Genomic DNA, 14,282 nt, shown 5'->3' with positions numbered 1-14,282 from the left:
ATCAGCAATACAAGTTACACAATAATTATATGATCATGTACTAATTTATCGTTATAATCTGGCCGTCCGTCACAATTCTGAACATATCAATTGTTTCAAAATGCAATACAATGGTATGATTTTCGCATTCATATTCAGCGCTGGAAAAAAGAAATGTTTTTATTTAACGACGCACTCGGCACATTTTATTTACGGTTATATGGCGTCAGACATATGGTTAAGGAACACACAGATTTTGAGATAAAACCCGCTGTCGACACTACATGGGCTACTCTTCCGATTAGCAGCAAGGGATCTTTTATTTGCACTTCCCACAGGCAGGATAGCACAAACCATGGCCTTTGTTGAACCAGTTATGGATCACTGGTCGGTGCAAGTGGTTTACACCTACCCATTGAGCCTTGCGGAGCACTCACTCAGGGTTTGGAGTCGGTATCTGGATTAAAAATCCCATGCCTCGACTGGGATCCGAACCCAGTACCTACCAGCCTGTAGTCTGATGGCCTACCACGACGCCACCGAGGCCGGTCAGCGCTGGAATTAAGACGCATAATAGCTGTTTTACTTTATTCTTTAGTCTCATTATCATCTAGTACGGTGTAGTAGCCTAAGTGTCGAGTACTCTACTTGGGTCCGGGTCGAGTTTGACCCTCGAGTACTCTAGACTCTAGTCCCAATACTTTGGACTCGTGGAGGCCCTAGCTACAAAACATAAATCTACGTTTATCAATAGGATGGGGGGGGGGGGGGGGGGGGGGGTGAACATTCTAAAAGGTAATCTCTTGATCCTCTGATATTATCATTATTTTCTGATTGCCGGTGAAACAACATTTTGATCCCCATAAAATACTGACCGAGGATCATATTTCTACGAGAACAATTCGTTTTTTATACAGTTGACAAGACAAAAGTAATACGACCCCTTGCACTTAGAATACTGACCACCATAAAATGATGACTCCTCTTTAATGCCATATAGGGGCGGGGCATAGCCCACTGGTAAAGCGTTCGCTTGATGCGCGGTCGGTCTGGGATCGATCCCAGTCGGTGAGCCCATTGGGCTATTTCTCGCTGCAGCCAGTACACTACGACTGACTGATATATCGAAGGCCGTGATATGTGCTATCATGTATGTGGGCTGCTGCATATGCTGATAAACGAAAAGAGTAACCCATGAAGTGGCAACAGCGGGTGTCTTTTCTCAGGATATGTGTGGTCCTTAACCATATGCTCGACGCCATAATATATAACCGTAAATAAAATGTGTTGAGTGCGTCGTTAAATACAACATTTCACCACACAGATATTGAGAGAAGAAACCCGTTGTCGCCACTTCATGGGCTACTAGTTTCGATTAGCAGCAAGGGATATTTTATATGCACCATCCCACAGACAGGGTGGTACATACCACGGCCTTTGACATACCAGTGCGCCATGACTGGTATATTAAAGGCCGTGGTATGTCGTATTACGTCTGTGGGACAGTGCATATAAAATATCTCTTGCTACTGATCGAAACATTTAGCGACTTCTCTCTAAGATTATATGTCAAAATTACCAAATGTTTGACATCCAGTAACCGATGATTACTAAATCAGTATGCTCTAGTGGTGTCGTTAAACAAAACAAACTTTTAAGCTAACGTTTTCATCTATTTTGACTGGTTCCCGAAATGGCCTTTCGGTCTAATATACATGTACATGTATAGCGTAAAAACCAGGCTAGCAAGCGTTGGTCACAAACGGCTTGCTGAACGTATCCCTGTTCTGCAGTTTATTCATATTCACAGTAATACAAAATATTATGGACAAAATCCAGCCATTGGACATAAACTTAAAAATAAAAAATAAATCCCACTCACATAGGCTTATTGGCTGCTAATTTTTTTAGGGTGGTTTTTGCCCGAATTAAATAAAAATGCCTGAATCTTGATAACAACAGTTCTTCATTTTAGCATTACTACCAAACAGCTATATAGAGTTGCAAAAAAATGTTTATATGGATTACAACTAATTGGGGGGGGGGGGGGGGGGGGATAGAATGATGGAATTGGTAAAAAGGTTAACACATTTTTTCCGAATATCTAATTTTTGCCCAAATTTTAGGGTTTGCTCCAGCAATGGAACTCTCACTCGGAGGTGAACTGTGCTACGAGATCTAATTAGTGAACTTATTAGAATACCCACGATTGGTACATCAAAGCCATGGTATGTACTATCCTGTCTATGGGATGGTGCGTATAAAAGATCCCTTGCTGCTAATTGAAAAGAGTAGCCCATAAAGTGGCGACAGCGGGTTTCCTCCCTCAATATCTGTGTGGTCCTTAACTAGATGTCCGACGCCATATAACCGTAAATAAAATGTGTTGAGTGCGTCGTTAAATAAAACAGACTTCTCTCTCACCAACTCGCTGTCCTGGACCGACAGCTTGGATAACGGAGGTGTGTGTGCCGAGGGCAGCGTGCTTGATTCTTAATTGGATATAAGCACGAAAATAAGTTGAAATGAATGAACATTGCCTATTTTGCATAATATTCTTAGACACTAATGTTTTATTAATCACGGAATGCTTAATACCCTTAATAGGCTAATACCAAAATATTCACCCCATATTTACTCCATAACATCGATATGGAAGAAAACAAGTACATGTTATAAATTTTAAAATTATTTTTATTTTACAAAAGCATTCTCAAAAGTACATTGTAAAAATGTTTAGCTGCAAAAACCAACACAGAAACATGAAAACATGATATACAGACGCCTGCAATAATGTTGCGAGGATCAAAATGGGAGACCAATATATATATGGTGTATATAACTTAACATGCGACGCGGATGTTAGTCTATTACAGTACTAGTGAGCAGACGTAGGTTTTTAAAAATATTTTTAGAAATTCAGATATACAATGGAAATTAAAATACAGCCACACGTTAGGATGATTCACACTAAAAATATTTCAGTGATGACAGCAATACAGCAACTGCGTTATTAATGTCTTGACGTATCGCCTGATCTTCAAAACTATAAAGCAGTATCATCTAACGTATGTAAATTGTAGTCTGGATAACTTTACAGTTTTCACTTATTTGGTAAAAAAAAAAAATACACGAACTTAAATGTGTTACATTTGGACAAGGTTTTTTCTTGTTTCTTTTTTTTAACACATTCATGTATACATTAATTTTTTTTACTATATTCTAAACCGTTATCCACTTATAAACTTGAATGACCGTAGTCACGAATTTCTAAAATGTGTGACCAATAAGTCAGCCTCCGTCTAGTGGATTTGAACCACAGACCCTTCGTAATAAGAGCCTAGTTCTTTACAAACTGAGCTAATAGAAAAATTCCCTCTAGCTACTTAATTTCCAGTACTAGCACATTATACAAACATATTTAACGGATTTTATAGTTGTTAACAAGATCTATAGTCGCATTTAAGTTAAAACACGGAATAACGTTAGGCTGCACGCTACCAGTCGATTTTCCATTGGAAACAATTTCCTACATGCCGACTACTTCAAAATGAAGTCTCCAAGCACATATATGACAACACCACAAGAGAAGCACTTCATAAAACCTGGTCTGTTATTCGTTAGGTGAGCAATAAATATGAAATCCTTTAAAATGTGGAACTACATGAATATTGAGCAAAGGACAGTGTAGATGGAGAGGAAACGTGATCCTTCGTTTTAAAAACAGTTTGGCTCAACTAAAAAAACGTGTTCCATATCTCCTCTTTTTTGGTGGTGTGCAACCTATAACGTACTTCCATCCCATTTGGTCAGTGTTGACAGCTGAATAAAACTAAAAATGACTTTAAAGCACCAGTTTCCGTTTGTGAATGAAAGGTCACTCAAAAGGTCAAACGATGAGAAGCAGTGGTAGCAGCGATTGGACAAGAAACGGCTCGTTATTTTCCGTAGTGATGATGGTCAATGCCGAGTTTTACCGAGTGTTAGAAAACAACACGAATTATTACAAAATTTAGAAACAACTATAAAAGTGTGACGTGGTGGTGGTGGTGGTGGTGGTTACCCAAAGCACATTTCCCATGCAATAGCATTGTGATTGGTGAAGCACCGGCATGACATTATAAATGAGCTATTTAAAAAAGAAAACAGGTGTTTTTTTGGTATCTTAAGCATAAACACATCTACAATGACATTTGTTGCATGTAAAGATGATACGACGTTAATGAATAGTTTCTAAACATGTATATAAGAGTTGTAAAACATGATAAAAGGTCGAATTTTTAAAATGACTAAATATTGTTTGGATATACACATATAGGCATGACGTGGCACACGAAGCAATGTTTACAAAAGTTGACAGCTTTACGAAGAGAATTAATGTGACAGGGGTCGGGTGGTCGCACTCATGGCGATTAAAGGATCGGTCAGTGAGCAACATTTGTAACAGCAGGGTCCGTGCTTATAATACTATTAAGAGTCCAGACTAGATCTCAAATGACGTCACACGCATGTAATTTGTATGGCAGTGAAATGACGTTACTGTCTCAGACTATTAGTCTCGAGTCTACACTGAAAGCTTTATAAGCACAAGGCCAGATCTTGGATTTTCTTAAACTTTCTTTGGACTCTGTCGTGTACAAAGATACCAGTTTGAATGCGTTACATTTGTTGGTCGTACGGAATACCTGTAAAAGCAGAAACCTACGTACCAAAACTAATAATTTATGGGGATGAAATCCCTAAACCGTGCCCGATTTTTTATTTCTATTTTATATATATATATATATATATATATATATATATATATATATATATATATATATATATATATATATATATATATATATATTTGGTCTCAATAAACATTTACAATGTAAATGTAGATGATTCTTATGTACATAAAAAATACAATTGTTTTGGTTTTGTATTGAGCCCACTCTTAACTTCAATAGCGACTGAAACGTTCCACCTTGACAGACCTGACAGTACATTGACATTAATAATATGAAACACAGGACCGGTGATACCTCAAGGCGAATCAACAGCCCGCCGAGGACGTACAATTAATTTATATCAATATTTAACAGTAACATAATAAGCTTATGAAATGATACTAGGGGCACATATATGGCGACTCGCGTAGGACGCCAGGTATTCTTTACGACGGCCCTGGTGAAAAACCTAAATACAATAACCTCACAATCTGATGCCGTGTACACACATACGTACCTGCTTTTAAAAGAAATATTTCAGGCTAAAAAAAGTAAATCAGCATGATTCTAAACTTTAAATACTATGATAAAACGCTATGTACAGTAAACAAATTGCAAACGGTGTGAACGGCTGCAAAATAAAACATAGGCTAAGAAGAACAAAATAAAATGTTAAAAAATGCATTTACCAAAAGGTGAGTGCGTAGATCTAGATCGGGAAAAAAACATGGTTAGATACAGAACCAAAGTTACACAGAGAATGAACCAATATTGGAAAATAGGACTATGGCCAATGTTCTACCGTAAACACTGAAGTGGGTGGTCGAACCAGATGAACTCGTTTAAACTCTTCAAATATCAACAAAGAAACAATGTTCTCCCAAGCCAGTGTCATAACATGACCAACTGGCTTAAGAATTACAATGTCATTATGTCATGAACAATGACCTGTTCTTGACGTCACAGTTAACGACGTTGCCGAAAATGGGGATGTCTGTTGCTATGGCAAGTTAGCATGATTTCCCCCACTATGAGAAATCAACCCAATATACTGAATGAGATACTCTTGGAAAGCATCGACTCCATAGCTTCATAAAAGAAGCTTTGATTTGCCGACTTTCACATTTCTCTTCGTTTTTGTCCCGGATAGATGGTTAAAACGTTTTAATCATAATTATAAATAGTTTGAGAAAACTATTGGGGGGGGGGGGTTTGGGGGGGTTGCAAATATTTCAGCTACAGCAACTTAAGTATTCACATTTGCTGTATTGCAGGACAAAAAATTAAAAATACAAAAATCAGTTCATCCAATTCCCCCACAAACAATGTTCAGAACAAACAGGTTGGAAATGGCTATTTTAGTTTGAGCACGTGATTGGTTCAGTGTTGTGTTAAAACCACAGTATAGTTCATTGAGCAATGGTATATGTATAATAATGGATAGAGCAAAATAAAATAATGCAATTAAAAAAAAAGACAGTTAAGGCAATACACAAGTTAACAAAATTCATTTTAAAAATGACAATAAAAGTTAAAAACTGTGACCATGTTTCAATCTCATCCGTTATTAATGCGATTTACCTGTAGTTACTTTTAATTTTGTTCAGATGGTATGATTATTACTAATCCTAAGCATTTTCCAATAGTCTAATCATGATTTCAAAAATACATGGAAAGTATGAAACTGTTATAACTGTTGGTACAGTCATAATTATATTTGTTTTAATTATTTTAAATCATGCTATCATTTTACTATTATTTATATAAGTTTTTAATTTCAATTCAAATTGTTTTGTTCGATTATACATACACTTAGAGGAAAGAAATATATCACCAAAATCAGCAGTCGGTTACATATTCTTTGTTGTAGTTCCATAACAGACAGTATGCACATTTTCTATAATTTGTCACAATGACTGTATCGTTACAAACACTATGTAGATGGTTAAATTTGTCACCAGTGACAGTATGCAAATGTTTAAATGTGTCACCAATGACTGCATCGTTACAAACAGTATGCAGATGTTTATAATTTGTCACAATGACTATCGTTATAGACGGTATGCAAATGTTTAAATGTGTCAGCAATGACTGCATCGTTACAAACAGTATGCAGATGTTTATAATTTGTCACAATGACTGTATCGTTATAGACGGTATGCAAATGTTTAAATGTGTCACCAATGACTGCATCGTTACAGACAGAATGCGTATGTTTAATTTGTCACCAATGACTGCATCGTTACAGACAGTATGCAGATTTTTAAAAATGTGTCACCAATGATTGCAACATTACAGACAATTGGATTGTTTCCTCTACAAATATACAAACTTGTACGCCATCTTGTATTTATAAGGCAAGCAATAAACAAAACAACATGGTATGCTATACTTCGGAATCAAGACACTGGGAATGTCTGGGGGTTTTGGTCCGATACATTATTAACTCGTCAAATACATTTTAACTCCTTCCTAAGTCAAATGTGGATTTTTTTTTAATAATGTTCAAATTGTGGGGATTTTTGTGTTTCAATTAATTTCGATTAATGGGAGAAAATGGAAAGAGACAGATTTTATTATCTAGACACGAATTGTTTTTTGGATTTTTTTTTTAAATGTCTTCTGCGTTTTCATCCAGTGTGGCAGAAGATACAGAAAATTTATAATTACACCTAACAACTACGTGATAATAACACATCTCCACTAGAATATGGTCAACTTTTCACTAGAATATGGTCATATCACCACTAGAATATGGTCAGATCTCCAGGAGTAGAATTTTAAGAATTCAAAACGGATCTATGTTGACTGCAAGTTTCAAATCACATTTACTCACATTTTGAGATGGGGAGAAGGCAAAACTATTTGGTAATGTATTAAACAGACTGATGAACGTCTGTTACATTGTAAATACTAGTACCAGTGAATCAAATAAAATATCAACAGACTGGAACCACAAGTCTGTAAATGCACATTTCCATAGAACAAATGCTATGAATTTGTACATCTAATCCTGGTCCAGTGCGTTATAAAAGATTAAGCAAGTGGAGTGTTTAGTATTTCAATTCATATGGCCCCAGAAGAATGTGTCGGAATGTGCTTAGATTCCATATCAGCTACTCGATTCAAATTTGTTCATCAAAAATAGCTCGGCTTGAATATTTAAATTTAATGAATATGCATGCATGTACGATGTTCATTCTTACAAATTATTGCCCAAAATAGTGGCATCTGTAAAATATCAATTAAAAAAACTACTTGCTGATATTTGTCAAAAGACTTGAAAACGTATATTTATAGATATATATATATATATTTTCAAAATTCTCCTAAAAGTATGTAAAACTATTCGCTATTTAAAAAAGAGTTTCCAAATCATACGAAATGCAGAATTGTACAATACTGTGATAAAATATACTGTTGACGGTCGTTTGAAAATGGCAGTATAAATTATACGATTATTATTTTCCACCAAAGTCAGCAGTTTTTCTCTGTTTTTGTTTTTTTGTTTTGTTCTTCTTTACTGTGATGCAAAATAAAAACTGAAAATACGACGATGTTTATACTGTAGTGAACGTATCAACATAATATATTACACTTTGGCGCACACACAGCCGCCAAGTGTTGTCAAAACACAGTAGTCTCCCCCGTTCTCTACTAGCACAAAATGAACACAAAAACGTTCCCACAATGTTACAAGCACGTAGTGTTCCCCGTCTCCATGGCAACCTGAAAATAGAGAGAAACGATCGTTGATTGTTATCATTTAACGTTAAATTATAACATGAAAATACATCAACAATTTGTTTTTATATATAGATAGACAGACAGATAGATATAGATATTATATAAACACACATATATAAATATACATATACACACACATACACATACACATGCACGCACACACACACGTGTGTGTGCGTGTTATCAAATTAGCATCGAGTGTAGTCCGAGTACACTGCCGTTCGAAAGCTAGACAGACATTTGGACGGTTATAATCTCTCTCTACCGGTGGCAGGCAGTAATTCCATGTTTTCGCTATAGAGTTGTCTCTGGTCGAGAGAGCGACCATAAGATAACTGTCTTAATGTCCGTCTAGCTCTCGGACGGCTGAGTACTCGGGCTACAGAAAGTGGGGTTGAAATGGTTAATTTCATGTTTGCTGGAATTAATTACAAAGCATATATAAAGCTAAATTCTGTATTTATAGCGACTGACACGAGTGTGAAGGAGTTCAAATGAATGCTCCTTTCTTTCTTTTTTAATACCCACCCCCCAAAAGCCCATAAAATTTAGTTTTGGTAATAAGGGCCCGGTAACACAGAGCACTCGTAACACGTCAGACGTACGCCACACATTATGCATGGTGTACGTCTGACGTAGCCTAAGTATTACGAGTGCTTTATGTTACCGGGCCCAGATTCCTTCAAGCCTTGCAAAGAATATCACTTCGTTCCAATTACCTCCCTTTGAGGAAAACACAAATCTGGTACCACTGAGCATTAAGTTTGAAGATTTCTGCCAGTTTGCGTTTAATTTGTCTGACTAATGGTATCTATAGCTACGACAATAAATTCATATACTGACGTGTGTCAATACGTTATCATGCTTCAATAGATTATGTGCAATATCCGTTCTGAACAGCACTATACGCTAAAGGCAAATTACTTAGCACATTTCTAAGGACATTATCCCGGCTTCGACAAATTCACTAACCTTCGGTTTCGGCTAGTGGATACTTGGGTCTGGGCTACTGGAACTATTCATCTCGATTACTATAATACATAGGGCACTAGCCAAAGACTTTGTGACGTCTACCGACTTTCTCAAACGTTTGTCAAACACTGCATTTAGTAGTTTATTGCGTTTATTAAAATAATATTAGATACTTTATGAAGCAAATTATTGCACAAGCTTGAGCTGCCAGCTGACCCCACCTCAAATGATCCTACGAAACAATATATTGCGCAAAAGTAATTTAATACGAACATAGCAGACATTTATAAACAAACAAAAGGGATGTTTCTTTTCAAACCATTTTTAGCATCCGACACAAGCCCAGTAATAAAAACATTAAATCAGTCTTCCTACATGACAAAGGATATTTTTTCCCAAATTACTTTAACTACACTCAATACCGCTTGGCAGTTTTCTGTACTTATCTCTTTGTATGACATTTATGCCCACCCAAAGAGAAATAAACATACCAAGAGTAAAGTTTATTTATAATAGATTCATTTACCATCCATTCTTTCCCATTTGTTTGTCCTATTCCACATAATTACACTTTTATTTTAACCCAATGCCCCAAACAATGGCTGTATCGTGCCTAATATAACCAACTACGTCCCCCAAGAGATGTTATATATTCACTTGTTTAAACGTTTGACATCAAAAAAATAGAAAATCCGAAATCGCTTAAATATATTATAAACATAATACTGTTTTATTATGCAACTCTTACACCTTATCCATTGAGCAACAACTGGTAGTTTAAAAAGTTAAATGTTTTTGTTTGTTTGACGACACTACTACAGCACATTGATTTGGTAATTTTCACTTGTAGACTTCAGACTCGGACTCGGGACTCGGGACTCGGGACCTCTTATTTACGTGCCCATATGCCCCAATGGCTTCAGGCATGTCCGTCCTAGGTCCGGTCTCTGGTATGGCCATGACAGAGGATACCCACTACATTTTTCCTCCACTAGTAACAAGGGATCTTTTATATGCACTTTCCCCAGTACAGGACAAACCACGGCCTTTGATATATTTGGGTAGTAGTTTTAAAAACACACATCTCCATATTCAGCAGCCTTTTGTTGTCTTAAACTAAGTTACAGCTTCCCTGGCCTCCGGCGATAGAGCTGGTCAAGTAGCAAACAGGTTTGCCGAAAATTCCATTCATGGGGCTAATGCTACCGATTAGCGCCGATAGTGTCATTTAATTACTGCGACATAACGCTTCGCGATGGGCGCAAACAAACGTGAAGATACGACGATAGAAGACGACGAAAGCTTCATTGAAACCTCAATGCTCAAATCCGTGAAAACGGCCCTTTTCAAGAGCTATCAAAACAACATCAAGAACTAAAAACGGCCATTGAAATTCAACACGTAACAAGCCATCGCCTCGTCAAAAGGGTGTTTAAGGGGGAAAGGCAATTATTCACAGTTCTAGGACAGTGATTTATGTGACCCATACAACACTCAAAACAGGCAGCGTGACCCGAAAAGGAAAAATGTAAGGACCCTTGCACCATAATATTATTTTGGAATGATTTATTACTGGATTGATATATAATGGTTTTAATGCATTTATTTTAATCTTATTTTATCTCCATTGCCGTGGTTCCTGGGTTGGTGCTTATAAAACTTAGTTTCTTGACTCTAATGATGTCTTTCCAGCCAGTGCACCACAACTGATATATGAAAAGCCGTGGTATGCGCTATCCTGTCTGTGAGATGGTGTATATAAAATATCCCTAGCTATTAATGAAAAAATGTAGCGGGTTTCCCCTCTAAGACTATATGTCAAAATGACATCCAATGGCCGATGATTAATAAATCAACGTGCTCTAATGGTGCCGTTAAACAAAACAAAGCTAATGAAGTCTTAGACTATAACGCCATAGTAACACCATGTTAAGATTTGAGTTTATAAACACGGGTTCTGATGAGCGTACCTTTTCTGTTCTGCGTAAAAAAAGAAAGTTTGTTTTGTTTAACATCACTAGAGCACATTGATTTATTAATCATTGACTATTGGGTGTCAAATATTTGGTAATTTTGACATAGTCTTAGAGGGGAAACCCGCTACATTTTTCCATTAGAGGCAAGGGATGCACCATCCCACAGGCAGGATATCACATACCACGGCCTTTGATATGCCAGTCGTGGTGCACTGGCTGGAACGAGAAATAGCCCGATGGATCCACCAACGGGGATCGATCCCAAACTGAACGCGCATCAAGCGAGCGCTTTACCTCTCCTGTTCGGCATAAAAAAAACACAACTAAAAAAATGTATCTGACAAAAATGATAATTAAAGAAAGTTATAAATAATATGCAATTTAACACTACAAAAGCTGTAATAACTAAACGAACGTCCACTGAACATTTAAGCAGATGTTTTGGGGTTTTTCTATTGTGAGTTAAATTCGCTCTTACGGTCTATTCGTTTAGATGTCTCTGTTGTTAATCCGCATTCAGATGACCTTGCATTCAAACAAGCAAAATAGCCTTAGCGTCACCATACCAGCCGCTACCCCATACGTAATGGTCTATTACGACGAATTTAAGGTTAGCGGAAAACAAAACTCGTATTAACAAGTGGGGTACCATTAAGAATTGGTTTTGAAATATTGGCACATTCTTCTATTTAAAGTGGGTCCTGAGAAAAAAAAGAGAAAAAAACTTATTGAATTTATTCACAGAGGTATCAACTCAGCAACCCACCACACCTATGACGCAAAACGTCAGATCACAAATTGCGTACGTCATACCTTTTTGCTATCGAAAGCTTTCACTTTTTCTCTGCGGTATCACCGCCTTCCGTTGGGGCTGCCTTTTCTGTTGTAGAGGTCTCGGAAGCAGGCTCGCCCGCTCCTGCTGCTGCTGCTGCTGCTGCTGCCGCTGTTGCCGCTTCGCCTTCTGGGATGGGCGGGGGTGGTTCTGTAGGGGGTTCACGGTGTTCAAGGACTGGCTCCTCCACCACTGCTGACCCTTCGGATTCAACTATTTTCCCAGTGATAAGTCCTTCCGTAGTAGTGGTAACAATAATAACCTCCTCTGTAACCGTAACCTCAGCCTCTTCACCCACTCCGTTTTCAGCGGGCTTGTCCTCAGATGCGTTGCCGTTGACGACTGCCTTTGGGCTTTCTTTTGTAACCTCTGCCGTTTCTGCAACCTCTGCTGCCGCATCCTCCCCGTTGACCTCTCCGTTCACTTTCACTTCATCCGCCTCGGTGATGACGACTTTCACTTCGTCGTTGGATACGACGTTATCCTTTCCCTCCTTCTCGTTCTCCGCGCCACTAGCCTCGCTCGATTTTTCATCCTCTTTCTTCTCGTTATTTTTCTTCTCCTTTTTCTTCTTCTCTTTCCCGTTGGCCTTTGCGTTAGAATCATTCTGGTTATTTTTCTCCAAAGGCTTTGATTCTGGGTTAATATTTTCGTCGGGTTCTCCACTCGTACAACTAAACTTTCGCAAGAAGTTTGCAATTTTGGAAGGCTTTTTATCTTTCTTGGCCTTTGGAGACCCTATTTCGGCAGTGGTTTCTTCCTTTTTACTTTCCTCCTTTTCCCCGTTTTCCACTACTTCATTTTCTGCTGCCTTTTCATTGCTAACACCTTCAGTCTTTGTCTCTTCTTCACCGTTGACCATATCGTCTGCTTTCGGGGTGTCTGTAGTAGGCGAAACATTGTTTACCACTTTGGATTCTTCTTTGGGAATGTCCTCGGTAACTGTCGGGGGCTGGGCAACTTCCGCTTCCGCCATTTTGTGAAACTGTATAGGTATCCTTTAAATTGCTTTCTGTTGTAATCTCCAGTTATATTATTAATGCTGGAAAAGAGAAGAAAACAATTTAAGATTTAAAATTGCCGGTTTTAAAGGCATATTGTCACAGACCACTGACCTATTTAATGGTCCAACAAAGTATTACCGTAACAAAAATAATTTGATTTGTCCCTAAATGTACTTATTCAACCATCTTCATAACCACCATACTCCATTTATTAATGATATTTTGTATATAAAAAAAAAAAAAAAAAAAAAAATGAATTATGGCAATGGTCCATATAATTCAAAAACTAAAATTGCCGAGAGGGTTGACATGGATTTCACCCAGTCATGGTTCAGTTACGGTGATGCAATAGCTAGATTTGGTTTCCAACAATTAATGTAATTTTTAGTTATCCATTTTTAGAAAAATAAGGACCATAAATCCGTGACAGTATGCCTTTAACTTGATTGTAAAGCTAATTCAAAATGTTACAGAATTCACCCAAGAGTCACAAGAGTGAGCATCTAAGATTCATGGGGCGGGATGTAACTACTGACTTTCTCTCGTCCCAACTGGTGCCCCTCAACTAGTACAAAAGGTCGTGGTATGTACTGTTCTGTCTATGATAATGAGTAAATGCATATAAACGATTCCTTGATGCTTTATACGCAGGAGTAGTCTATTTGACGGTAGAGGGTTTCCTGTCTCTTTTTCTGGAATCAAGTGTTGAAAAGGCCATAACATTATGTTAGACACCAACTAGTTTCAAAATGTGCTGAGGTGTTAAATTATATTCCTTTCATAAGATTCAAATACCTTCCATGGCATCACCCCCAGCCCCTTCAATGTAATACACACACGAACAGAACTTAGCATGCAAATCACATTTAAAAAAATAAAAGCCATTGAAGAATGACGTTCGACAATAAGAAAATGTTAGTCTAATATTTGTTGAATAATAATGGATGAAAAGTTAAAGTTACAGTTTAACACCACTACAGCACATTGATTTATTCATCATCGACTATTGGATGTCAAACATTTAGTAAGTTTAACATAGTCTTAGAGAGAAAACCCGCTA

At 37.4% G+C, this 14,282-nt stretch overlaps 1 protein-coding gene across 4 annotated transcripts in view; it reads right to left on the bottom strand.

Annotated features, from left to right (window-relative positions):
* Window positions 1-2,655: 2,655 nt before the first annotated feature.
* Window positions 2,656-14,282, bottom strand: part of LOC121382020 (uncharacterized protein DDB_G0284459-like) — a 44,672-nt gene continuing 33,045 nt past the window's right edge. For all 4 annotated transcript variants that reach the window (XM_041511503.1, XM_041511488.1, XM_041511495.1 and 1 more), the window contains 2 exons: window positions 12,200-13,260; window positions 2,656-8,420 (listed from right to left, as the gene is read on the bottom strand). In XM_041511503.1, the coding sequence (XP_041367437.1) occupies window positions 12,220-13,194 (975 nt within the window). In that variant the 5' untranslated portion in view covers window positions 13,195-13,260 and the 3' untranslated portion in view covers window positions 2,656-8,420; window positions 12,200-12,219. The remainder of the gene's footprint in view (window positions 8,421-12,199; window positions 13,261-14,282) is intronic.

The sequence above is a fragment of the Gigantopelta aegis genome, chromosome 2 (genome assembly GCF_016097555.1).
Source record: "Gigantopelta aegis isolate Gae_Host chromosome 2, Gae_host_genome, whole genome shotgun sequence".
Classification (NCBI taxonomy): domain Eukaryota; kingdom Metazoa; phylum Mollusca; class Gastropoda; order Neomphalida; family Peltospiridae; genus Gigantopelta; species Gigantopelta aegis.
This window is presented reverse-complemented; position numbering and strand designations above follow the sequence as displayed.